General features: G+C 61.9%; 4 protein-coding genes across 11 annotated transcripts; 2 read left to right on the plus strand and 2 right to left on the minus strand.

Annotated features, from left to right (window-relative positions):
- Window positions 1-2,003: 2,003 nt before the first annotated feature.
- FNDC11 (fibronectin type III domain containing 11) lies at window positions 2,004-6,024 on the minus strand. Of its 4 annotated transcripts, none has more exons than XM_020875424.2 (2): window positions 5,948-6,024; window positions 2,004-3,068 (listed from the first exon to the last, which is right to left on the minus strand). In XM_020875424.2, the coding sequence occupies exon 2, from the start codon at window positions 3,063-3,065 to the stop codon at window positions 2,064-2,066; it is 1,002 nt and encodes a 333-aa protein (XP_020731083.1). In that variant the 5' UTR covers window positions 3,066-3,068; window positions 5,948-6,024; the 3' UTR covers window positions 2,004-2,063. The 4 variants fall into 4 exon arrangements, with proteins under 4 accessions (XP_020731083.1, XP_020731080.1, XP_020731082.1 ...); XM_020875421.2 differs by lacking the exon at window positions 5,948-6,024 and adding an exon at window positions 4,565-4,644; XM_020875423.2 differs by lacking the exon at window positions 5,948-6,024 and adding an exon at window positions 4,505-4,553.
- SRMS (src-related kinase lacking C-terminal regulatory tyrosine and N-terminal myristylation sites) lies at window positions 4,670-13,543 on the plus strand. 3 transcript variants are annotated; one of them, XM_070472421.1, is made up of 9 exons: window positions 4,670-4,811; window positions 5,273-6,210; window positions 8,559-8,680; window positions 8,835-9,001; window positions 9,810-9,951; window positions 10,035-10,193; window positions 10,615-10,796; window positions 10,893-11,049; window positions 11,286-13,543. In XM_070472421.1, the coding sequence occupies exons 2-9, from the start codon at window positions 5,849-5,851 to the stop codon at window positions 11,477-11,479; spliced, it is 1,485 nt and encodes a 494-aa protein (XP_070328522.1). In that variant the 5' UTR covers window positions 4,670-4,811; window positions 5,273-5,848; the 3' UTR covers window positions 11,480-13,543. The 3 variants fall into 3 exon arrangements, with proteins under 3 accessions (XP_070328522.1, XP_070328523.1, XP_020731076.2); XM_070472422.1 differs by having other exon boundaries at window positions 5,306-6,210; XM_020875417.2 differs by having other exon boundaries at window positions 5,312-6,210.
- A 98-nt stretch (window positions 13,544-13,641) lies between these two features.
- PTK6 (protein tyrosine kinase 6) lies at window positions 13,642-22,287 on the plus strand. The gene is made up of 8 exons (XM_020875418.2): window positions 13,642-14,403; window positions 16,075-16,196; window positions 16,478-16,638; window positions 17,122-17,275; window positions 17,896-18,057; window positions 19,055-19,236; window positions 19,939-20,092; window positions 20,277-22,287. The coding sequence occupies exons 1-8, from the start codon at window positions 14,054-14,056 to the stop codon at window positions 20,462-20,464; spliced, it is 1,473 nt and encodes a 490-aa protein (XP_020731077.2). The 5' UTR covers window positions 13,642-14,053; the 3' UTR covers window positions 20,465-22,287.
- PPDPF (pancreatic progenitor cell differentiation and proliferation factor) lies at window positions 22,131-23,720 on the minus strand. Of its 3 annotated transcripts, none has more exons than XM_020875427.2 (5): window positions 23,638-23,720; window positions 23,091-23,171; window positions 22,797-22,874; window positions 22,607-22,703; window positions 22,131-22,523 (listed from the first exon to the last, which is right to left on the minus strand). In XM_020875427.2, the coding sequence occupies exons 2-5, from the start codon at window positions 23,143-23,145 to the stop codon at window positions 22,406-22,408; spliced, it is 348 nt and encodes a 115-aa protein (XP_020731086.1). In that variant the 5' UTR covers window positions 23,146-23,171; window positions 23,638-23,720; the 3' UTR covers window positions 22,131-22,405. The 3 variants fall into 3 exon arrangements, with proteins under 3 accessions (XP_020731086.1, XP_020731085.2, XP_020731087.1); XM_020875426.2 differs by lacking the exon at window positions 23,638-23,720 and adding an exon at window positions 23,576-23,594; XM_020875428.2 differs by lacking the exon at window positions 23,638-23,720 and adding an exon at window positions 23,320-23,338.
- Between the last annotated feature and the right edge of the window lie 1,098 nt (window positions 23,721-24,818).

A 24,818-nucleotide genomic window follows, 5' to 3' on the forward strand; every position in this document is an offset into this window, starting at 1 on the left:
TAAGCCTCCCTGTGTGTCCAGGAAGGACGTGGGCTCTGGCGAGGCCCCAGCTGGAACCCCAGTCTCGGCAGACGGTATGCACTGGCTTTGGTCTCCAGTCTGCATGGTCAAGAGGGATGTGCAGCTGGACTGAGGCACAGCCAGGCCGACAGGGTGCACAGGCATCAAGCCTGGTGTGGTAGAGAGGGCTGGGTCAGCTGGGGCTGCAGCCCCTCCAGATCACTGAGGCATGGAGCCAACCCCTCCTCAGCCTGCAATCAGGGAGGGCTTCCAGGAGGAAGAGGCATTGCAGCCCCGAGGACCTCAGTTCCACAGTCAGGCAACTGCTTGGAGAGGTGGTGTGAGAGAGGGTCATGGGCAGAGGGTGGACGGTGGGCCTCACCATGGTGAGGGTTGTGCTTTCAAGTCCCAGGTGCAGTTTGAAGCCTGGAGCTGTGAGTGCAGGGCAGCGAACGGATCTAGAGAGAGAAGCTGGCGAGGCAGAAAGCCTCAGGCACGAGGGTCGGGGCAGACGCAGACCTGTGCCCTGACCTCCAGGGCTGCACTGGGAGGGTGCTGTGGGTCACTTACAACCTGGCACCTGCAGTGGCACCATAAGGAAGGTCCTAGGAGGGGCCAAGGGAAGGAGCCGTGGACCCCGGAAGGCCAGCCACTCAGAACCCATGCATTCTCTTGGCGAGCCCTCACCCCAGTATTCTGGGCTCTGGATCAGTATGACCAGCATAAACCCCCACTCAGGTCCCCTGGCTGGCCCCTCCTCCTCTCCCCTCTAGGCTTCTCATTCCCATGCCCCACTCTCCACTGCTCTGGATCCCTGGGAACCTTGGGGTGACTCCATCTGCAGGACACCCAGGAGGGAGTCCCCCTCCCCCTACCATAGCCACATGATGCCACAGACCGCGTGACAGTCTGGCTGAACCCTTGGCTGGTACGCGGCAGCAAGCAGGTGCCTGGAGAGATCTGGGAGGGGAGCCCTAGGTGAAGACACCCCAACCCTGCAGAAGACACTGTCCATATCTAGGGAGGGAGGGTGGTGCTGGGCCCTCTTACCCAGTTGAAGTCCCCTCTCTCACCAAACCGCTTTTCAGTAGGGCAGGGGCTTTGTTTCTGACCCCCTAGCCCTGGCTACACCATATCTTCCCAGGGGTCTGAAGTCCTAATGACTGCTCTGGTGTGAGCGGTGGGCGACGGAAGGCTGGTTGGCCATGTACTGGGGGCAGCTCTGGGCCTTCAGTCTTCTTCAGCCATAGCCAGGGTACACGGTGCCGTTCCTCCTAGACCTGAGCAGGACCAAGTTGCCAGAGCAGGTAGCCGCCGGCATCCTCCTCACCCTCACGAAGTGGTTATGTGCACAAGCAGCAGCAAGCTGCTGGCCGAGCTGACCGCACTGGAAGGCGAGGACAGACTCTCTCGGTTGCCCACTGGCCTGGATCTGGGCAGGGTATCCTGCCAGTCTCCCTTGCTAGGATCCTCATTCACCTAAGGATGGAGGTGCAGATGAACTTCAGCTTCTTTTGGGGAGAAGATAATACTTTTATGTTCATTATAAACAAAATAAAATGTGCTCTTGGCCTTGGGCCCCCTGGCCTTGACAGGCACGATAGTAACAGTGCCATGACTGCCCCCAATGAGGTTTGGGCAGGACTTGGGGGTATCTATCCCCCTTGGGGAACCCCAGCCTAGGAGGCAAGAAAGGTGGCCAGAGCCTGTGCCCAGGTCACATGGCTGCTCACTGTGATGGGAAGGAGCTGGGGGCACGTGGGAGGGGCTGGGGCGGAGGTGCCAGAGCCTTGGAGCCGTTCTCACCACTGATGGTGGCAGCCATGTGCCAGACAAGCTGAGGCTTGTTTACAGGGGTCAGTGTCCTGCAAAGGCCAGCCTTGGGGCTCCCCGCCAGAAAAGGGAGCAGAAGCTGAAGGGGCTGGGACTCATGGGTGGGCTGTGCTGAGTCAGGAAAAAACACTCATGTGGCTGCTGCCGCCTCTAAAACATAAGTAAGTCTGTTTCTTTAATTGTGTATGTGTGTTTATACTCCTCTTTATTAGTGGATAAATACTAGAAAATCATCTCTCAGAAGGTGCGGTCAGGGACGGGCCCAGCTTGCCCAGCCAACAGGAGGCGGGCCCTTCGGGGGGCCCTGGCCGGGTGTGCAGGGTGAGGCTGTCCCTCCAGGGCTCATACACCAGTGTGTAGCTCTCCGCCCTCTTGACAGTAAACTTGTAGGCACGGTTGGGCAACAGGTTTCGGATGTCAAAGGCACAGGTGGCCACGGGGATGATGCCACACTGCATGCACTCCTGCTGTGTCCGTGGATCCAGCAGCTTGTAGCGCAGCTCAAACTGCTCCGGCACAGCCTGCTGGATGGTGACAAACCAGCGCAGGCTAACCCAGTCCTGGTGGGCCACCGACTCCTTGCGGTCAAACATGACGGGCATCTTGGTGCTCAGCATGAGCCGGATGTGGGGAATCTTGGTGGCACCAATGTCAGACACTAGGCGGTGCTTGACGTGTAGGCGCCCCGGCACCATCATGGCCAGGAAGCTGTCCATGACAGCCGACAGGTCCGCCAGGCGCTGCTCCACGTGCCCCCAGCCTGCCAGGAAGGGCCGAGGGTCCGGCGACTCGAGCAGGGCATCCAGCTCAGAGCGGCCGTGGTCCAGCTGCTCAAGCAGGTCCCCAAGCAGCAGGAGCTGGATCTTGGTCTGGGCGGCGCCCACCTTCTTCATGCGCTGGAACTTCCAGGGGTCAATGAGCTGGAACATGGTGGTGGGCAGCACCAGTGGGTTCTGGTCGCCCAGAGCCAGGTGCTTGGGGAGGATCTCGATGTAGTAGGAGCACTTCTTGAGGAGCTCCATACGGGCGTGGTGGCGCTTGAGCAGGTGGGGGCTCAGGTCTGAGGTCAGGAACTCTTGCAGAGCGTTGCGGCGCTCCACATAGGTTCGCCAAGCCTCGGGCTCCAGCAGCTGCCCATCCTCGGCCTCTTCCACCTCCTCCTGGTCCAGGAAGGACTGGGGACTGTCCAGCTTCATTTTGTCCAGGCCCAGGCCTGTCACCTGGAAGTTCATGGTCTAGGAGCAGGGGACAGAGGGCAGGGCGTGAATAGAATGCTCATACTGGCCTTTGCAGCCCACCCAGGGCCCACTCAGGGCAGTGTTTGTGTGGTGTGACTTCAGTCCCACTGGCCCCCATGCTGGGCCCTCTGGCCTCCGGGAGTGGGAGGAGACTCATGAGGAGGGCTCATCTCTCTGGACAGAGGCTGCTTGGAGGGCCAGGCGGGCAGGCTGCAGATCTGGATAAAAGTGGACACTGTAGGGCCGACACTCTACTGATGGTCTTTTGTGATGACTCAGGGAAGGGCTGAGACGGGGGCATCGGGCCTGTGCTTTGGAAAGTCCAGCCACTGCCTAGCTGTGTAGCCCCATCTGGAATGGGGTCACACCGCTGCCCTGCAGCTGTTGACAGGATTCAGTGTGATCCTGTCTGAGCAGCACCAGACCCCAGCTGGGGACCCCACTGTCCTGCAGACCGTCCACAGCCCATTGCAGATGCAGAGCAGAGGTCCAGGGCCAGCCCAGCAGGCAAGGTGGCCTCAGCTCTGAGGAGCAATCAGTCCAGTTCCTTGTTATGGAGCCCTGCTGTATCTTGGGGCCTCAGGATGTTTCTGAGCCCATAAGAAAAGTCCCTGAACGGTCCCCTTGCTCACAGATGGGGTGCCTGAGCCCAGAACACTTGGTAGCTTGCTCTCAATCCAGGCTTTAAGCGCACGGTAGATCCCAGAGTCTATCTCCTCCTGCACCTCTCCTCCACCCAGGTTCCCCACTGTAGGAGGGCCCAGTGTGCCCCAGAGCTGGGCATAGCTATGCTCCCAGCCCTGGCAGGTCCTGACCACAAGGCTGGGGCTCCTTGGAGAAAGGGGGTCAGCATTCCTGGCTGCTGCCCCAGGTCCCAGCCACCCCCAAGGACAGCAAGACAGACCCAGTGGTTTCACTGGGAGGTCTGAGGTTGTGCAGCACCCAGAAAGTTGGATGAGGTACAAATGGGAGCTGACAGGCTGAATGAGAGTCCCAAGGGGCAGAGTGAGGTTGGGACCCAAGTCGGTCTCCCTCCCCATTTGCCAGTACTTGACCTTCCTGGGATGGAGGCGGCAGACCCAACCCTGGGCACAGCAGCACCGATGTCTGGGCTGAGGTGCAACAGACCAGGACCAGGATTGCTGGCCTGTGCCCTTCAGTGGTCCAGTGGCCCAAGACTGGGGTAGATTCAAGCCGCCTCTGGAGGGAGCTTTAGCTCCAGGTAGGGCTACAGGTCAGAGGTGCTTCCAGACGGCCCCAGTTTCTCCGTTGAGAAAGCCAGGAGTGGTTGCTGGTAAACTCAGGAAAGAAGCTGCCTGCCCTGGCCCGCTACCCAGACCTACACCCTCCTCCGCCTCCCGGACCCCCCTACACGCCCCTGGCCCTGGGCCCACTTCCCCTCAACCGACCCCTACCCGCCCCCGCCTGCCCACCTCTGCCACACTCCCCTCGTCCTCCACCCCCCTCGCCCGCCTCCCGGCGCGCCCACTTGCCCTGCCTCCGGAGCAGCGCACGGAACCAGGGGCGCCTAGCCTCGCGTCGCGGCGTCCCGCGGGTTGCCATGGGGACCGCGGTTCTTTGTGACGCTCCGCCCAGACGGCGGGGTGGGCGGAGAGCCCATAGTGTGGGGATCGGGCCCCCTCGACTAGGGAAGATTGCGGGGGCGCGTTCCCGGTCGCGACCCGGAAGCCTCCTTAAGTCAAGGAAGGGCCCTTGCCTCCACCCCCTTGCAGGTCAATGGTGGGTACCTTCCAGCACAGGGTGTCTGTCTCTGAATTCCCCTCCCCTGGCAGAGCCTCCCTCTCCACGGTGCCCCTCCTCCACCCCTCCTGGTGACCTCACTCACGGGAGGAGGTTTTGCCAGGTTAAGCGCCCATCACCGTGTGGGGGTGGGGGGTGCCCTGGGCACTTAGTCTATGTGTTGTAGCTGTTGTTATGTCGTTATTTAGGGGTCTAAGAAGCAATAGTTGAATTATTTGGAAAGGGGATGCTGTCTCAAAGTTGAGGGAGAGGCGGGGAGCTGGAAAGTGGGGAAGGGAATGAAAAGCAGCGAAAGTAAGACCGTCCACCCGTGCAGCCCACCCACAGAGAGAGTGTGGGGGACAGAGCAGTCTCCCCTCCTCTTCTGGGTCAGGCAGGTCCTCACCTCTGCCATCTGTGACTCCATCCTTTTTTTTTTTTTTTAAATTTCTCATTCTCAGCTATTTTCTTAAAATTAAACTTTCAATTTTGAGATTCAGCTGCAATTTTAAGAAATAACACAAAGATCCCAAGTATCCTCTGCCCGTTTCCTGAGGGGACCAGCTTGCAGAACTGTGCTACAAGATCACACCACGAGAGTGAGCTTGACCGTCAAAACGCAGACTGCCCCTTCCCCACAGGGACCTCCCCGCTTCACCTTCCGCAGCTCACGAGACCCCGCCCACCACTGGCCCAACTCTGAGGCCCCGCCCATCACGGCCCCACTTTGGGACCCCGCCCTGACGCCTGTCCCGGGACTGGGCCCTCCCCACCTTCACGAGACTTAAAGCAGTTGGGGACCAGTCCTGCCGGCGAGACACCCTAGAGGTCGAGTAGAGCAACGGCTGTCGTGTGGCCGGCGCTGGAGGGCCACCCAGCGCTGCTCTGAGCACCGCAGGGAGCCGGCGGGGTCTCTGGAGCGCCTGCCCCCCCCAACCCCGTTCCAGCGCTCTCCATCCCACCGCCCCTCCAGTGTCTCCCCGTCGGGGTCCCGGAGCCCCGCCGCTGCGCTCCCTCCGCCCCCTGCAGAACCCGGAATGGAGCCCTTCCTCAGGAAGAGGCTGGCGTTCCTTTCCTTTTTCTGGGACAAGATCTGGCCGACCGACGCGCCGCGGTTCCCGGACCCCGACGCTGACCTGGAACCGGAGCCCGCCGCAGAGGAGCCCAGTACCGCGGAGCCTTGCAGTCCCCCGGCGCCCGCTCAGCTCTTCAGGGCGCTGTCCGACTTCACGGCGCGGCGCGCGGAGGAGCTGAGCGTCAGCCACGGGGACAGGCTCCACGCCCTCAGGGAGGAGGGCGGCTGCATTCTGGCCCGCAAACTCTCGGGCTGGCCCCGCACTGGCCTGGTGCCCATCACCTACGTGGCCAAGGTGGCCCCTGAGACGCTCTCGGATCAGCCGTGAGTACCACCTGCTCTAGGGAGTCAGTAATAAGTGCAGGGTAGTTTGAGGCCTGCACATCCAGCATCACACCTCAGGCCCCGCCATCCAGCGGTGAGCAAGTTCCACAAGTGTGGTACCAGGATGGTGTGCAAGATGGGCGCCTTATTGCGCTAGGAGAGGAAGGGGCAGGGACGCTGGCGGGAGTGGTTAGGTGGGGCCGCGAGCCAGCGGTACGGTGTGTGCATGCTGGACAGTGTGTGCATACTGTACCTGCCACGCCTGCCTGCTGGCACACAGGGATTCAGACCTGGTGTCCAGCAGTGTTTGCTGAGTGGTCATTGCTTGGGGGCAGGGGGCTGAGGACTGGGATGCAGTGAGGTGGTAAGGACATGAGTGAGCAGAGAGGCCGTCCTTGTGCTGTGAGGGGTGAGATAGTGACCTCAGTGTGGAAGGGGTGATAAGCTGGGTCAGAGCTGTGCCTTTGTTCACCCTCTCACCTATCCACATTCACCTGGCCTCCTCTCTCCTGCTCTGGGCCAGGCATGGGGCAGACACGGCCCTGGTCTTTGGATTGCTCCCAAAGAGGCTCCTTTGGGGAGTGCGTACAGATGGGAGAGCCCACCCATTCCCCTGAGTGCCTGAGGCCCCTAGGGCCAGGGCAGTCCACAGATGAGGAGTGGCTCACACGGACCCTTGGCTGTTTGCATGCCAGTTGTGTGGTCATGGCAGGGAGCAGAGGCTGGGCACTCTCCCAGAAGGCTCCTTAGAGGATGTGACCTCTTGGCCCAGGCTCAGGGTCCACAAGACACAGTGTGTGCTGGTGCCGGGCTGGTCCCCATTATGTGGCTATGGACAGAGTACATGGGCCTTTGACCCAAACTCTGTGCATGGCCCCTACCTGTCTTTCCTCTGAATGTCTTGGCCATTGTCATCCCTGCCTTCTTGAAGGAGGGGATGCCTGGAGAACCCTTGGGGCAGAGGCATCTCTTTCCAGTCCTGGTGCTACAGAGATGACATGCCGGCTGAGAAAGGCCGGAAACTGGCTGGTGAACAGGGCTAGGAAAGGGAGGCTGCCCAGACCTTGCCCTAACATGGGCCCCAGGTCCTGCACCCAGCTGGGTCTCTGCAGACCAGAAGCAGGTCTCATGTCACTCAGGCTACCTGTGGCATCCTGGGGACTCCCGGGGCACCCACCGATTCCTGGAAATGTACATCTGGGGGAAAGCCTGAGTCACAGGAAGGTGCCTTTGGAGGGGTACTCCAGCCCCACCCCCAGCCATTCTGATGGGAAGGGGGCCCACAGTACCTCCAGGTGGAAGACAGACTGGGTCAGCAGCTCCTGGAGGTGGGCAGGGTCCAGGGGAGGGGAAGGGCTGCTTGGAGGACTAGCTAATGACTGTTTGTCTGGGCTGCAGATGAAAGGGCTGCCACATTTGCTGTGTCATTACCCTCAGACACCTGGCTGCCTGTCACCCTGGCCAGCCAGGCAGGAGGAGACCCCTCAACTTTACAAGATGCTAGGACACCCCACGCTTATCTCACCCACTGCTCCGCAACCAGGGCCTAGAGTTCAAGAACATATCAGAAGTCTGGGTGTGCATGGGGGTTCAGCCCTGCCCCCCAGGCCCTGATGTGGGTTCAGGGGCGGGGAAGGTAGAAGCACTGCTGCCCTGGGACTGTCCTCTGTTGCCCCTCCCCACATGAGAGTCTCTCCTGGGTAGAGGGTCCCCAAGGCAGGGGCTGGCCGCAGGAGGCTCTCGGTGGATGGAGCCCGCAGATGCCTGGGTCTGGGCCTCCTGCTTCCTAATCAGTGTGTCTCCAGCTTGCTGTCCACCCAGGGTCTGTCTGGGGGAACCACATCCTACAGGTCCCTGACCCTTCCCCAGATGTCCGCTGATTTTACCTCCTAACAAACCTCTGCCTCTCCCACCGTCACCCTGCCCCACCCCATCCTGCCTCAGCCTCAGCCCAGCCCCACTGCTCACTCTGGCCATGTTGTTTGCTAGCCCACTCCCCACAGAGCACCAGAGTGGGCACAGATGTCTATCTGTGCCAGAGTAGGCCTGTCTCTACCCCTGTTCTTTCAGGCCCCATTCTCACCTCAGGCTCCAGCAGCAGCCCCTCCCAGGTTGTCTATCCAGTCCTTTCTTTAGGGGCCCCCACCTTGTGCTCAGTCCCCACAGACTCCAGAGGCTGGGCCCTGGGGCTGGGGCATGTGCAGACCCTGGACTGGGTCCCCAGTACCAGGCACCAGGTTCCTCTCTTTGCCTCCGGCATGGAGTGGGCATCTGGGGCCCGACCCATGGGAGTCATGGGTGTCTCAGGGCTGGGCCAGTATGGGGACTGCTGTGTCTGCCCTTTGCAGCTGGTACTTCAGTGGCATCAGCCGAACCCAGGCCCAGCAGCTGCTCCTGTCCCCCCCCAACGCACCGGGAGCCTTCCTTGTCCGGCCCAGCGAGAGCAGCCATGGGGACTACTCACTGTCAGGTACCAGGGTGCCCTTGACCTTGGGGTGGTGGCTTTCCCAGGGAGTGCCAGCCCCCAGCCCACCTTGGGCCCAATGGTACAGGTCGCTTGGTTGAGATGGTGGGAGGGTCAGGGCTGCAGCCACGACGGGGTCTCCATCTCTGCACCCTCCCAGTCCGGGCCCAGACCAAAGTCTGCCACTACCGCATCTCCACGGCAGCCGATGGCAGCCTCTACCTGCAGAGGGACCGGCTCTTTCCCAGTCTGGATGAGCTGCTGGCATATTACAAGGCCAACTGGAAGCTGATACAGAGCCCACTGCTGCAGCCCTGCACACTCCAGGTGGGCCCGTCCCTTCCGCTGCCGTGCATGCCCCAGGTGGGCCCGTCCCCCACTGCCCTGCCCGCCCCAGTTGCGCCTGTTCCCCCCCTGCCCTGCACACCCCAGGTGGGCCCATCCCCACCCCTTCCGCCAGGCTGCCCCTCACCAGGCCCGTGACACTTTTCAGCACATGTCCAGCTGGCTCAGCTCAACCCTGGGTGAAGCTCCTGTGACTCCTCTGCACTCTGGCTGCGACCCTGCCCTGGGGTTGGGTCTGCTCTCACAGGTTCATCCCTATGGCATTCTCTTCTCTGAGGGGGAAGGGGAATGAGGCCTGTGAGATGGCCTCCCTTCCTGCCCAGCTCTGCCATGGAGCAACCAGGAGAGTGGGAGGGAGGCAGGTTGGGGAAGGTGTCCGGGGATGGCACCCACAGCAGCCCCAGGCCAGCATGGAGGCTGTGGGAAGAGATACCTGTCGGGACGGCCACACCTGTGCTGGAGCCATGGTATCTGTGATGATCCCAGTCAAGCAGTCCTGCCAGGGGCTGAGCAGCCATCTGGTTCCTCTGGTCTCTTAATGACAGCCTGGATGGGACAGTAATGAGTGTGGGTGGATGCCTGCACTGGCAAAGGTGCCACTTAGGTCCGGAAGCAATTAGGGCCAGGCCTCCAGAGGTCAGCACCTGTGCCCCCGGCCCTGAGCAGGGTCAGAGGCGAGTGTGTGCTGGGGCACAGGGGCAGAGAGCTGGAGGCCTGGGGCCCCAGGAGAAACCATGGACTCTGCTCAGGGAGCCACAGGCAGAGGCCCTGAGTGCTCCCACCCCTGCAGAAGTCCCTTGAGCAGGACGAGTGGGAGCGGCCCCACTCGGAGTTCACCCTGCGGAGGAAGCTGGGCGAAGGCTACTTCGGGGAGGTGTGGGAAGGCCTGTGGCTGGGCTCCATGCCCGTGGCGGTCAAGGTCATCAGACCAGGTGGGTGGGACCCCGGAGCCCAGGGCAGTAGCGGTGGGTGGCGGTGGTTATGGCAGGTCCTGGAACACTGCCCTGTCCCGCAGGCGATGTGAAGCTCGCGGACCTGGCCCAGGAGATCCAAACACTCAAGAGCCTGCGGCATGAGCGCCTCATTCGGCTTCATGCGGTGTGCTCGGCGGGTGAGCCCGTGTACATCGTCACCGAGCTCATGCGCAAGGGCAGCCTTCAGGCCTTCCTGGGCAGTGAGTGTCACTGTGGGGATGGGGACGCCTCGTCCTTCCTGATGGTCCTCCAGGCCTTTTTATTGAACGCCGATTGTCCAAGGCCCAGATGGCCGGGGTGGGCTCTGGCCACGAGTGAGGTTGGGCGTGGTCTGGACACTGCAGTTCCAGGTGGGGCCCCTCTGGGTCACTAATCCTACACGAGGTCACTAGTTCTGGCATGGACCCCACCAGACCCCGAGTGTGCCCCTCCCCCACTTTGGTCTGTTTCTGTTCCTGGTTGGGAACCAGGGCCAGGCTGACGTGGAACCACAACACAGTGCCCCCCTGCGGCCTTGGCAGGCGGTGCTGTCCTCACCCAACTTAGAGCTGGGGACCCGGAGGCGTGGAGGGCAGTGACTAGCGCAGACGCCTGCCGCCTGACTGTCGGCCCCGCCTGCAGGCCCCGAAGGCCAGGCCCTGAGCCCACCCCTCCTGCTGACCTTTGCCTGTCAGGTGGCCGAGGGCATGAGCTACCTGGAGGAGCAGCGCATCGTGCACAGGGATCTGGCTGCCAGGAACGTGCTCGTGGGCGACGACCTGGCCTGCAAGGTGGCCGACTTTGGCCTGGCCCGCCTGCTCAAGGTCAGCATGGGCTCTAGCCACAGGCTGCTGGGCGACTCAGGCGCTGGGGGGAGACTGCCTCTCCACCCAATGCACCACTGGTCTCCCCTTGCCCAGGATGATGTATACTCCCCGCGCAGCGGCTCCAAGATCCCCGTCAAGTGGACAGCGCCCGAGGCAGCCAACTACTGCGTGTACTCGCCCAAGTCTGACGTCTGGTCCTTCGGGGTTCTGCTCTACGAGGTCTTCACATATGGCCGGTGTCCCTATGAAGGTGGGCCTCCAGGTGGCACAGGGCAGGAGGGAAGGGTAGTCTAAGGAAGGAAGCGTGGGAGCCAACCTGGAGGAGGAGGCACCCCCTGCCCGGGGGGTCGCTGAGCCTGGAAGGGGTACCTGGCCTGGAGGCTGCCTGGTTGGCAGGGTCTGCCCAGGGCTGGAGGTGGGCTCCAGGGTGATTCCCAGGCCAAGGGAGGAAGCACCTGCCCAGCCTCTCTTCTTGCCCCTCTCCAGGGATGAGCAACCATGAGACTCTACAGCAGATCTCACGGGGGTACCGGCTCCCACGCCCGGCTGCCTGCCCGGCTGAGGTCTACGCGCTCATGCTGGGGTGCTGGAGGCGCTGCCCGGAAGAGCGGCCGGACTTCACCACACTGCGGGAGAAGCTGGGTGCCACGAGCAGGCGCCACCGCCCCACCCTCACATGACCCGGGCTCCTGCCCAGGCACCCCCCTCACGGGACAGTGTTTGCCAACAATACCTGCTGCTCAGAACTGGTGCCAGCCCACAGAGCCTCTGGCTGTGGGCCTCACACCCTGACACGTGCTGGCACACACAGCTTGTGCACACGAGGCAGACACATGCGAACACCTGCTCAGACAGGAGAGGGACCAGCGTCCTCCACCGGGGTGACCAGTGTTCCCCAGAGAGGGAGGGTCTCAGCAGAGAAGCCCAGACAGAGCCCACATTCGCCCTGACCTCAGGGAGACACGGGGCAGAGAGGCCTCCTGCCGGTGCCTGCCTCATCGAGCCCCCTCCCACAGCAGGAGCCTTGGTGGGTTGCTGTGGCCTTCTTGCAGCTGTCGGTGCTAGGGCTTTGGCAAGCCCGTGGTGCTGGCCCCACATGGCACAGACTGGCATAGCCGCTCCCTCCTGTGGGCCACCTGGGCCTGAGCCCCTAACCAGAACAGGACCTGAGGCTGACGGCTCAGCCCTCCATCTGGTGGATCGTGCCCGAGGAAGAGCTGGCTCTCACATGCCCACCTCCACCCCAGGGCATCTTGGCGCCCACATCCGGGGATTCAGAGGCAGCACACCCCCTGGGCTGTGGGCAGGAGCAGGATGGCGGGGGAGGCTGCAGAGGCCAGGCCTTTCCCGTGCCCCTGGGGCTGGAGCAGAGAGCGAGGGAGGGAGGGTTGTCAGGCCACAGGGAGCTCAGACTGGTGACTGGGTGACGCTCTGGGCGGTTCTCTGTGGGTCGGCAAAGGTCAGGGAGGCATCGTGTCTTAGAGCTGGTGTCCTGGGTGCTGGCTGACTGTGGAGGGTCGGGGTGGGGCAGACGTGGATGCTCTGGCGTCGGGGCACCTGGTGACCACTGGCCCTCCTGTGACAGGAAGCAGCCAGTTTCCAGGTGCAGCTGCTGCCCCGGGGCTAATCTCAAGCACGGCTTTGTGGCTTTGTCACAGGACGTCGTGCACTGTTGGCTTCACCTCACCCTGCCGGCTCCAGTCCCACGAGATGGACATGCACGGGGACTGGGCAGGTGGGGTCTGCCCTCAGGGTTCCTGACTCTCATCGTGGTAGCCCCAGGCTGGCAGCTCTGCTCCGGAGGCCTGTGGGACAGAAGGGGCAGAGGCATCATGGGGCAGGAAGATGGGACCCTAGGGTTCAGATAAGTGACCCTCCTGCCCCAGGAGCTGCTCAAATGCTCAGAAAAAGTCTGTGCAGGGTTGGAGAAATTAGGGCAGAGGACTTCCCAGAGGGCAGGGGAGAGGGGCATGGGGAGGGTGAGGGACCCCTTGGGCCCCAGTCACCTTGGTTGTGGGTCAGAGCCTGAGACACAGTCCCCAGCCATCCCCCTCCCCGAGGCAGATGGGAGAGGGGGCAGGAGGGTTTGGCCTCAGCCTTTTGGGACACCAGGCAGCTGGGCCTCAGCTCTGCCCTGGCCTTCAGTCCCTGACCCCTCTCTACCCTGTCCTGGGAGAGCTGGAGGGCCCGAAGGTGAGGGCTGGGCTCCTCTGGCTCTCGTGGTTCCCAGACCAAGAAGCCTGTGGGGCTCGGGCTCCAGCCCCGTTGAAGGACTCACCCTCTTCGTTTCCTGCTGTGTGTGGGAACTGGGGCTGGCAGGCATCCTGGGAGTTGGGGGGGAGCATGCTGGGTGGGGTGACAGGAGAGGCAGGTGTGCGTGGGGGTCACCAGCGCTTCCTGGAGGCTCATCATCAGCACAAGCTAAACAGGTTTGACACTGGTGCCTTAGGAGGGCCCGGGCTTCAGCCTCAGATCCCTCCCATTTGCTGGTATGACGCAGGCAGGACCAGAGGCCCCAGGGACATGGCTCAGGGGCGGGGCCCAAGGCCAAGGAGGGTCAGAGAGTTGTGGCCAACGGTGAGGGGGTAGGTGTGCGGGGTTGGGGGCTTTGGAACTTCTCACCGCCCAGCCATCTGTCTGTCCCCTCTGGGCCCTCCTTGGTCAGAGCCAAGCAGGCTTGTTCTTGATCTCAGAGTGGCGGGTGGTGCCTAATCTCTTCTCAATAAAAGGGAACCCGCCCACAAGCAGGATGAGTGTGTGATTCCCTTGCTCATTGTCCTCATGGCCCTCCCATCGGGCAGAGTCCCTGGCACCCCAGCTTCCAGCTGGGGAGGAGGTGCCTGGGCTTTGGGGGAGCTCCCCCCAGAGGAGAAGCAGAGAAGCAGCCCTGGGCTTCTGGTCGGAACCCTGCTGGGAACTGGTCATCCTGAGGTCCAGGCTCAGCAACAACAGTCCTGGGGGGGTTTGGGGAGGGCATGCCTTGTCCGTCCCCTCCAGCTCCGAGTCCCACACCTCCTGCCTGATCGGTGACTCCCCTCTCCCTTCTCCTGGTGCTTAGGTCTGGCCATGTGGCCAGTGGCACCTGTGACCGCTTGGTGGGCAGCTTTCTTGGCAGGTGTTAACTGATCAGTTAGTGCCCAGACTGACCTGGCCCATGGGTTGGCCCTCAGGAGCCTAGGGTGCCTGAGAAGGCCCGAGAGGGACCGTCCCTGGTGGCACAGGTGTGGCTGGCCCGGCCGCCTCGTCACAGGGAAATGGGTGGTGGCTTAGTGGGGCAGGGACAGACTGCTGGGGACAGCCCTGCCCACATGCTGCTCCCAGCTGGACCGGAGAAGGCAAGGCTGGATAGCCCAGTTTTTGCCGCTCCACCAGCCATGGGGTCCGAGGGCCAGGCTCCCCTGGGCCCCAAGTACGTGGGCCTCTGGGACTTTGAGGCTCGGACTGCTGAGGAGCTGAGCTTCCGGGCAGGGGACCTCTTCCATGTGGCCAGAAAGGAGGAGGAGTGGTGGTGGGCCGTGCGCCTGGATGGGGCGGGCCGGGCCCTGGCTGAGGGCTACGTGCCCCACAACTACCTGGCTGAGAAGGAGACAGTGGAGTCAGAGCCGTGAGTGTCCCTGTGGCCCTGGTGGGTCACTCCAAGGCACCCCCATCCCTGGGCCATGCAGCCCCTCATGAGCTTGGGGCAGGGGTCTGTAGGGACAGAGCTCTGTGTTTCTGTGGCTGGGCTCTGGGTGTGGGCAGGAGCCCTGGGCTGCCACAGATTGGGACTCCATGGCTCCATCTCCCTGCCCCTGCCCCCCTGAGAGGTGGGGCCTACCATCCTGGTCTTGGGATCCCTGGCTGGGCATCTGTGTGTGACTTCTGGGGAGGGGGTCCTGAGACTGTGGCCCCTCCCCTGGGCTTCCCCATGGTCAGTGCACCGTGTGGGACCCAGAGAGGGCAGAGTCTGGGCCTTCTGGGGAGTGAAGCTTTGCTCCCCTTCTAAATACCCGAAACCAGACATGTGGCCTCATCAGAGGGAGTGGGAAGGCTGTTGCGACAGGCCGGCCGGGGTGTGGGCCACAGACATGCTTCCTGTGTCAGCATGGCTGCCTGTCACTGGCAAGGTAGCTCTGGGAGGTGACTACAGTCCTGAGGGGCTGCCCAGGAAGCTTGGGCCACAGGGGCAGCCTGGCCTGGGCGTGCTCACATGACCCGAGGAGGTTCTGTGAGCTCTGGGTGGGGGGAGGCTCTGGAGGAGGAAGTCCCTGGGTGCCCATGTGCCCCACTGATGGAGTGCCTACTGTGTCCTCCTGGAGGGACACAACATACACTGGATGGCCTCAGGCGGGGCCAGCATGGCCAGGGCAAAGGCCCCGAGTCCCTGGGAACACAGTACATCGAGACGTGGAAGGAGGCAAGGAGGTGGGGTTGGGAGCAAAGGGGAGAGACTCCAGAGGTGTTGGGTGGGTGGGTGGGAGTGGGCTGTGAGCCCCACAGGGCTCAGTGCTGGGCAGTGGTCCTCTGTGCGGGGGCTCACGTTTCAACAGAGCCTGAGGAGTCGAGGGTGCAGCAGGCAGAGCAGCTGGCAGCAGAGGCTCCCTGGGGAGCCCCACTGGCCCCACTCCACCCTCCAGAGTCCAGGCTGGTCCCTGTCCTGGCGCTGGGGGCCGGGGTGTGAGAATGGGTGTTTGCTGGTGCGTGTGAATCCTCAGGTCCCAGGGCTTTTGAGCACTGTGTGTCTGTGGCCCCAGGGGCAGAAGGTGCCACAGGGTCACAGGACTGTGTGGCCCAGGAACTTCCCTGGTGGTCCAGTGTTTAAGAGGCTGCGCTGTCATTGTAGAGGTGTGGTCAGGGAACTAAGATCCCACATCCTGCATGTTGTCTGGCAAGGCCAAAACAAAAAAAAAAACACAAAAAATCCAAACAAGATGGGTCCAAGTGCATGGCTGCAGAGTCACAGCTGAAGTTGGGGATGGGTCGCTGCACCCACAGGATAGAGGGCTCTATCCCCACAGACGGGATGCCCCAGGCAGGGTGGTGGGGGGCCTTTCCCACTTCTGGATCTCCAGGCCTTTCCTGGTATCCAGAATTGGTCACTTGGGACATTTAGGGTTGGCAGTGGGCAAAGAAGGGTACTCTGGATCAGTGAGTGTCAGAGAGCAACTGTGCGTTTGGGTTGGGACCCGAGGCAGAGGGTCAGGTCAGGTGAGGGCTTGGACTTAAGGTAGGGGCTGAGACTTAAGGTGGGGGCACTGGGGGGATCTGTCCTGCTCAGGGTGCCCCCATCCTGCAGGTGGTTCTTTGGCCGAATCTCTCGCTCGGAAGCTCTGCACCGACTGCAGGCCATGGGCAACGAGCAGGGGTCCTTCCTGATTCGTGTCAGCGAGAAGCCTGGCGCCGATTATGTCCTCTCGGGTACCTACTTCCTGCTCTCCCTGCTCCACAGCGCCCCCGCCCAACCCCAGGCCTGACTTCTGGACTCCTGGTCCCTAAACCCTTTGTGCATGTAGAGTTCAGCTCCTCTGGCCTATCCTCTCCCCATCCCTGGGACGTCCAGACCTTGCCCTGGGAGCTCTGACCCTTGGTGGGCGCGGGCCCCACTGTCTGGGCCCCTGTTCCAAGGTCCTGCTGGGTCCTCACCTTCCCCGTTGGGGGCCCCTCTTGGCACCTGTTCACGAGTGCCCCCCTCCGTCCAGTGCGGGACCAGCAGACCGTGCGCCACTATAAGATCTGGTGGCGGGCCGGCCGGCTGCACCTCAACGAGGCTGTGTCCTTTCCTGGCCTGTCTGAGCTCGTGGACCACCACAAGGTCCAGAGCCTGTCCCACGGCCTGCGGCTGACCTCGCCCTGCCGGAAGGTAGGGCCCCCTGACCCCCACACCAGACCCTGGCCTCCCCATTGCCCTTTACAGGGACACGAACCCTCCAGTGGAGATGGGTGTGGGTCCTTGCCTCAACTGCCTGGGGACCCTTAGGGACACTGTCTGGGGACTCTGGCAGCCGGGCAGCTGTGGTTGTACAGAGCCAGGCAAGGGGGAGGGTGTGCTCTCACCCCTGGGCCAGCAAGAGGTCAGCTGTGTTCCTGCCATGTCCTAAGTCTCTCCGGCCATATGCCCTGGCCGGCAGCAGACAGGACTTTTGTCGGAATAGCACTCAGGCCAGTGTCACTGGTTCAGAGCAGATGGAGGGTGGTTTTTGTCTGCTGGACACAGAAGGGGTCAGCCTGGCTGGGGGTAGCCTCTGTGAGCCTGGCCACGTGCTGGACACCAGGACCCTCCCAAGTAGGACGTGGCTGAGGCTGACTTCGCGTGGACGGGTGCCCCCGCCCCATGTCCCTGCAGCACGAGCCAGAGCCCCTGCCCCACTGTGACGATTGGGAGAGGCCACGGGAGGAGTTCACGCTCTGCAGGAAGCTGGGCTCCGGCTACTTCGGGGAGGTCTTTGAAGGGTTCTGGAAGGACAAGGTCCGAGTGGCCATCAAGGTGATCGCCCGAGGTCAGTGGGCCTCAGGCCAGGGACTTTCAGCCTCGCTTGCAGGCATTGGGTGGCCCAGCAGCCCTGCGCCCTGACGCCCCGCCCACCACTCAGCACCCTAACCTGGACCACATGTGGCACCCACTGCAGCATCTGGGTGGCTTTCTCCTTTCATGCTGCGACCCAAGTGCACTTATCCTAACAGGAAATTTTAGATTCTTAATGTAAATGGAAGAAAAGCTGTTAAAATAAGTAATCACCAGATATCTGAAAAGGTTCATCTAAGAGATGAACCACCAGAGGTTCAGATCACCCACTTCAGGAACCAGGGACCCAGGGCTGCAAGGGAGCACATTTAGGGGGATTTCTAGCTTCACATCAGGCTGGGTCAGGGGTAAACCCCATGGGGGTGTCTGTGGTGCCCAGGGTGTAGGGAGAGCCGCTGGTGGGCACAGTGGACCCCCCATGTGAACAGTGGGGACAAAGCTGTGTCTGCCCTGGCATCCTGGCTTGGGAGATGGGGTATCTGGAAAGGTGCACACCTTTCCTGAGCTGCTGCTGGTGCAGCTGGGTGGAGGGGCAGGCAGAGGGCCCCCAGCTTCTCCAGGGGCCACACCCAGTGAGGCTGCCCACCCCCACAGCCGACCTTCTGCATCAGCACACGTTCCAGTCGGAGATCCAGGCCATGAAGAAGCTGCGGCACAAGCACATCCTGGCTCTGTACGCGGTGGCATCTGTGGGGGATCCAGTGTACATCGTCACGGAGCTCATGCCCAAGGGGAGCCTGCTGGAGCTGCTGCGGGGTGAGTGGGGCCACCAGAGTGACTTGTGCCCACTGGAGGGAACGGGAGATGTGCATAGACATGCACTCCATACTATGCACAGGACAGCCTGGGGTTCTGGGGGCTTCCTCAGCACTTTTCTGCTTACGAAAGGATTTAAAATATGATGAATGTACCACCCATTTGTCGTAGGAATTTGACAAAATACAGATAAGAACAAAGACAAGAAAAGCCACCCATCACTCCTGCACCCACAGTGAACTGAGGCCTCTTTAGTCAAAGGCTTGGTGTGGCTGCCCACCCCTCCTGCTACTGGGACACACAGCCTGGAAGATGCTGTCCCTTCTTCTGGTGTTTGTGAACATGCTTACACAGCCTTACACCCGCACACACTCTCATGCCGTGTATCTCACTGACACACAGACCTCATCATCTGTAAAAAGAGCCATCACTTAACACCCAGACCAGACAACCGCAGCAAGTGAGCGGAGACGCCACTGTGTGCAGACGCGGCCTGACTGCAGAGATGCTGCAAAAGGAAGTGTGCACACAGGATAAACTACACCCAACATGCATGTGTGCGCATCGGGGGGGGTCTATTTTAATACAGCACATTGGGAATACTTTCCACTTGATCATTGTAAGCAGTTTCCCATATCATTAAATGTTCATCAGAAATTAAATCCTGATAGTCTGTGGGCGACCACGTGGATGTGCCACGTCCACTTAGGTGCCTGTTGTTGAAACCTTCTGAGGTTTTCATGTAAATAATGCTGGGCCAAACACCTGTGTACATATGTGAGTTCTTTCTGCTTCAGTGTGGATTCCCAGAAGGAAATTCCAAAGGGCTATATGCTGACTCTATCAGCCTCTACAAGGCCTGCAGTGGCTCCACAGTTCCAATTTGAAATCAGGCCATCTGCCCTTTGTCCCAACCCCTCCCCTGAGCACGCGAGTCTGCAGAGAGGACTTGGCCCTGGCTGGTCCCATTCACCCTGGCCTCCCCTGGCCTCTGCAGACTCCGACGAGAAAGCCCTGCCTGTCTCAGAGCTGATGGACATTGCAGCACAGGTGGCCGAGGGCATGTGCTACCTGGAATCACAGAACTACATACACCGGGACCTAGCTGCCAGGAACATCCTCGTCGGGGAAAACAACATCTGCAAAGTTGGGGACTTCGGGCTGGCCAGGCTCATCAAGGTAGGGGTGGGGCAGGGTGGAGAGCCGAGGGGGCGGGGCACGGGCAATGAGGGCACGAACCACTAGAAGTTCCTGTGGCCTTCCCGTTCTCAGGTGAGATATGGGCTATGGAGCCCAAGCTGTCCCTTGACAGGGTTAGGAAGCTCCTGGAAGGGCAGTGCAGGCCCTTGGACGAGTCTAGGACAGCCCTGTGCCCAGAAGCTGTGAACACGGAAGTCTCCGCTGAGCGGGGCACAGCAGGGCAGGGCGCACAGGCAAGCGGGGTATGGGGGAGGCGCCTGGCCCAGCAGGCTGGCGACACAAGCACTTCCAGGACTCCCATTAACACACAGAATTTGGGGTTCCTTCAGTCATGACACCCAGAGCTAAGTGTCAGCTGTTCCTGACTGCTCCTCAAGCAGACCCTGCATCCCCCTAGCTTGGTTGCTAACCTGCTGTCCCCGCCAAAGTCTTCTCAAAGCTCACTTTCAGGGATTCTCTGCCCCGTGTTCTGGGAGGCTTTCCACTGGGTTCTGCGACTGTGGTTTTTCGGGGGCACGGCCTGTGGGTATCCAGACAGGGTCTGCCAGCTCAGCTCCCAGGAAGCCATGACATGGTGTGGGTCCTGACCGCACAGTTGCCCACCACATGCCAGGCTCCCCTGCTCTGTCCCTGCTGCAGGGGCGGCCCCCAGACCCACCCCCAGCATGTGTCTGATTGCAGGAGGACATCTATCTCTCCTATGACCACAATGTCCCTTACAAGTGGACCGCCCCAGAGGCGCTCTCCCGAGGGCATTACTCCATCAAGTCTGACATCTGGTCCTTCGGGGTTCTCCTCCACGAGATTTTCAGCAGGGGTCAGACGCCCTATCCAGGTACTGGGTCCCAGCATTGCAGACTGTCGGCGGGGCAGTAGGGGGCTGCCTCCTGGTCACACCCCCTGCACCACTCACTGAGTATCTTTCCGGGCCACCAGCCAGAGGAGGGCGGTAGGAGTGCCAGGGGTGCAGAGGGCATTGGCTTCCTGCCTCCAGAGCCCCCTTGTACCACCCACCGCAGGCATGTCCAACCACGAGGCCTTCCTGAGGGTGGAGAGCGGCTACCGCCTGCCCCGCCCCCCAGAGTGCCCGCCCACCACACACAAGCTGATGCTCTCCTGCTGGCACAAGGACCCTGAGCAGAGACCCTACTTCAAAGGGCTGTGGGAGAAGCTCTCCAGCCTAACGAGGTACGAGAACCCGCTCTGAGCTCACAGCCTCCCTGCAGCTGCCCAGAGGCCAGGCCAGCCCTCATGAGTCAAGCAAGGCCTGAGGACCTCAGATCATGGCTGTGGACCACCCCAGTTCACTGAGGATTTGCCGAAGGTACGGCCCACTCCCAGAACCATCTGGACACTCCTGGGAAGGGGCTCTGGCAGACCTGGGCCTACCCCTTCCCCAGTGCAGCCTGGAGCTGGGGCTGTCCCTTCCCCTGATGCCAGCACCTGCAAAGTACCAGGCACCCTACAGTCAACGTCTGCCCTGGAGCCAGATCACCCCTCTTTCCTCAGAATGGACCTGTCCCTGGTCCTGACTTGAAGCCCACCAACTAGCAGGACCAGGGTCAAGCCTCCCTGGCCGTGTGGTGGGGACCTAGGCTTTGGCTGCACCTCCTCTGCCCCCTGGCCCTGCCTGAGCCTTGGACTTGAGGGGGTGTGACCCCCCCAGTCCTCCGCAGAGACAGGCACTGACACCTGCTCCCCGGGGGCCAGTGCTGTTCCTGTCCACCTGCCTTGGCAAACACCTGCCCCGGCGTGTCTGGGGGCCTCCTCTGGACACTGTGGCCAGGAGGACTGGGTGGGGGTCCGGCTAATCCTTGAGGTGGACCCCCCCACCCAGCCTTAGCACTGACCACCAGCCTTCCCTGGGACCACAGGAGAGCCTGCCCCCCAGCCTGCAACCTGCCTGGACACACAGAGGGCAGGCGGGACAGACAGTGTAGGCTTTGGGGGCTACGAGCCACCCAAATGACTTATGTGACTTAGAACAGAGTTGGGGTGGGGCGGCCAGAGGATGGGCCCCTCCAGCAGAGCCTGGCCCTCCAAGCATGGGAGGCCACCCTCTAAGCCTCTGACTTCACACCAAAGCTCTGTCCACTGCCTCACTGAACTGCCCTCTCCTGACCCCACACCCCAGTCAAACTCTGCTGGCCACTGAATGTGGACACCACCAGCCCACCCCTCAGGCCTGTCCCAGGAGGCTGGCAGAGGATGAGGACCTCTCCCTCGCAACACCACACAGGCCTCCGGAGTCAGACTCTGCCCAAAGCTGGGCTTCCCTGGTGAGAGCGACCCACAGGAGCCTCCCACACTTGCTTCCCCTCTGCCTCAGTGGGGTGCCGGGGCCTCAGATCCACCCGGGGGGTTGGGGGCCCTGTCCAGAGTGTGTCCTACAAGAGAAGAGAGGAGGTAACATCCTTAACAGAAGACACATGGGAGAAAAGAGGGCAAGCAAGTTTGAGGACTGCCTCCTCAAGGTCCTCCAGGGGGCACTGGCATCCCTCTGACCCCAAGGTAGAGACCCTGCCGGCCTCCTATAGCAGCAGCAAGAGGGGCCAGGGGTGGAATCACAATAGAGGGCTCTGACCTCAGCAGCTGCCTTGGAAGCTTTTTCTTGGACTGCCTGCTCTCCCTGGTTTCCCGAAATAGCCAGGGACCCCACCCCTTCTCAGATGCAAGGCTCCACACTCACTGGAGCTGTCTGCCCACATGAACCTGGGTCAGACCTCAGAGAAGGCCCCTAGGAGGGGTTCCAGGAAGGCCAAGGAGCATGGCCAGCTCTCTCACACCTGGAAATGAGAAGGTTGAGGGGTTAGTGACTTCTCCCTCAGGGGCGCGGGAACACACAGCTCTCTCTCACACACACACACACACCAGGCTGCTCACTCTTGGAGTTTATTGTCCACTTGGTGCAAGGCACAGGGTTCCGGGATGTGAGGAAGGCGTGTTCGTGTGGCTCGGATAGCAGAGAGTGGGGTTCTCTCAACTTCCTTTTTGGTGTTTTGATATTAAAAACCGAACTGCTTCCCTTGACTGCAGCCTGCTTGGTCTTGGGGAGAGGAAGGGAAGGAAGGGTACAGGGCGGGGGAAGGAAGAGGGCTCTGATGAGCCTAGCGCCTTGGAAGGAAGCCTGGCAGCTGGTGGTGGTCACTCAGGATGGGGGCCTGCAGTTGGTTTTGCCAGGCTGGCCGCTGGGCTGCTGCTTCCCCACAGCTTCCCGAGCCAGGTCACAGGTGATCGTGCTGGTGGAGGCCTGGGCAGACTCCGAGCTGGGGGAGAGCAGGAAGTCAGGGGCTGTTTCCACTTGCCCCCGCCCCTCCCCTCACACTGGTCCCCAGAGAGGCACACTCACTGCTCTGGGGACTCCAGCACTGTGGCCATGAACGGGAGAGTGGACTTTCCAAAGAAAAAGCTAGCCCACCAGTGTCCTGGATCTGCTTTGGGGAGACCTAAGAGGAGTGAGGCAAAGTCAAAGTGCTGCTGTCTCTCCCTGGGCATGGCCCTGGGGACGGCCCTGGGGACAGAGGGGACACTGCACTCACCCGGGTGGTGGGGGATGGCTTCCCCAGGGTACTCGGCACTTCCGCAGGAGCTGTTACTGGAAGTGGAGCCCAGGCGGCCTGGAGAGAAGAGGCCCACTCAGCTCCACGGGGCACCGGGCCTCCAGTCCACCCGGCCAAGCACTGGCTTCACCGGCAGCGCAGGCCAGTGCCAAGGGTCCTTAGCAGCTCACTCCCCACCCGGATACAGGTTCTCAAGCAACTGGAGTTGACCCCACAAGCTCTAGGCGGGGGGAGCTCGGGACGGACTAGGACGCGGGCAAGGGGCTGACTTACGCCGGTAGTAGTCGTGGGTGGCCACGAGCGAGCCGCTGGAGGGGATGGCTGCCATGCTCTTGCTTGCGGGCTGGTGGAAACCTGCGCACGCGGGGGTCGGGGAGCCCCTTCGGTCACTGCTGCCTCCGTAGAAGGGTGCTCCCCACCCGGGCTGAGTAGACCCGCTCGGACCCCAGGGTCAGGTCAGCCCTGTGGGCTCCCGGGAGGGGCGGAGGCCGGGTTTGTTTACCAAGTCGAGGCGGGGATCCGGAACTCTCGGCCCGCCCTCTCCTCGCGGGCGGCTCCAACCAGCCCGAACCGGCCGCGAGGGACAATAAAGGCGCTTTGTGCGCTGGGTTGCCGGCCTGGGGCTCCGGGAAGTGGCCCTACCTGTGGCCAGCGGGCCCCCAGCTCCGTGCCCCGGGTCCTATCCGTCGCCCCCTGCCCACCCGCGCCCTTCCGACTTCCCGGTAGCCCGGCAGTCAGCCCCGCCAGCCGTCGCGCACCAGCCGCCCCCTGCCTCCCATTCGGGCCGCTCGACTTCATCCACGCGCCGCCCGGGCCCCACCTCGGCGGCGACCCCTCGCGGGCCTCGGCGTGCGATCACGGACGGTGGGCACAGGGGCGCTAGGCCACAGAGCCCATCTGCGTAAGAAAAAGCGGACGGCCGCTCCAGAAACCAGACACGCAGGGCGCGCACGCGCGGACGCGGCCCCCCACCCCTTATAAGGCGGTACAGCCCCACTCTCGGCCCCGCCCCAGCCCTGGCGAGACTCCGCCCCGATATCGGCCCCGCCCCAGCTAGGCTCGGTCCCGCCCCGCCTAATTGTCTGCGAGGCCAACTAGGCCCCGCCCCAAGCTCAGCTTAGCCCCGCCCATCCCCGCCCCCGTGGCGCTGCCCTAGCTGGTCCGCCCCGGAGGAAATCCATCCCTGTTGTCTGTCTGACTTGGGCTGCCGGGCAGCGCATCTGGGCTTGAGGTGGTTAAAAAACCGCCGCCCCAGCCTGAAAGCAGGCCCTGTCTCTTTCCCATTTCCCATCCCAGCTTCCTGGGCTCTGGCCATCATTTGGGACCCAGGACCCCTGCTAGTCCAGCCTGTTTCCACCTTTCCAGCTTATTGGAGGCGGCAAGCGTGTTGGACGGTGGCCCCTGCACTTCCAGTCTGTTTCTGCTGCTCTCCACAGGAGAGGGAATGTCAGGCTTAAGCTGAGGGCTGAGCAAGGAGGAGGTGAGGTAGGCCCCAGTGCTCAGAGCTGCTGGGCAAGAGCAGGGGGCCTGCTGGGCCTGGACAGTGGTCCGTGGCAAGACCTGTGATGGGAGTGGCAGCCAGGCATGCCTCCTCCTCACTGAGGGATCATTGATAAGGTCAGTGCAGTTGGCACCAAGAGGGTGGACTGTTTGGGCAAGACCCAGGCTTGTCTCGCTCTTGCTTACCTTCCCAGGCCACCTTTCAAGCAGCCCGCTGGCCAGCCTGCCCCCATCCACCCCAGTCTCAACCTCACCAATGATTTTAAGAGTGATAATCCGATAAAAGGGTAGTTTTTTTTTTAAGTGATAGTGTAAAGGCTGCATTTACTAAGCCAGGAAGGTAGAGGTTCTGCCAGTCACTCCCCATTGCTGGCCTTGGGCCCCTGAGTGGATGGTGGCATGTCCTGGTTAGAACGGAGAAAAGGTAGGGCTTTTGGCCTCCATCTGGTCTAGCCCCTCCATCTGGTGTGAAGGACCCTCAGCCACTGGGCCCTGTCCCTT

The sequence above is a fragment of the Odocoileus virginianus genome, chromosome 9, assembly GCF_023699985.2.
Source record: "Odocoileus virginianus isolate 20LAN1187 ecotype Illinois chromosome 9, Ovbor_1.2, whole genome shotgun sequence".
NCBI classification, from domain to species: Eukaryota; Metazoa; Chordata; class Mammalia; order Artiodactyla; family Cervidae; genus Odocoileus; species Odocoileus virginianus.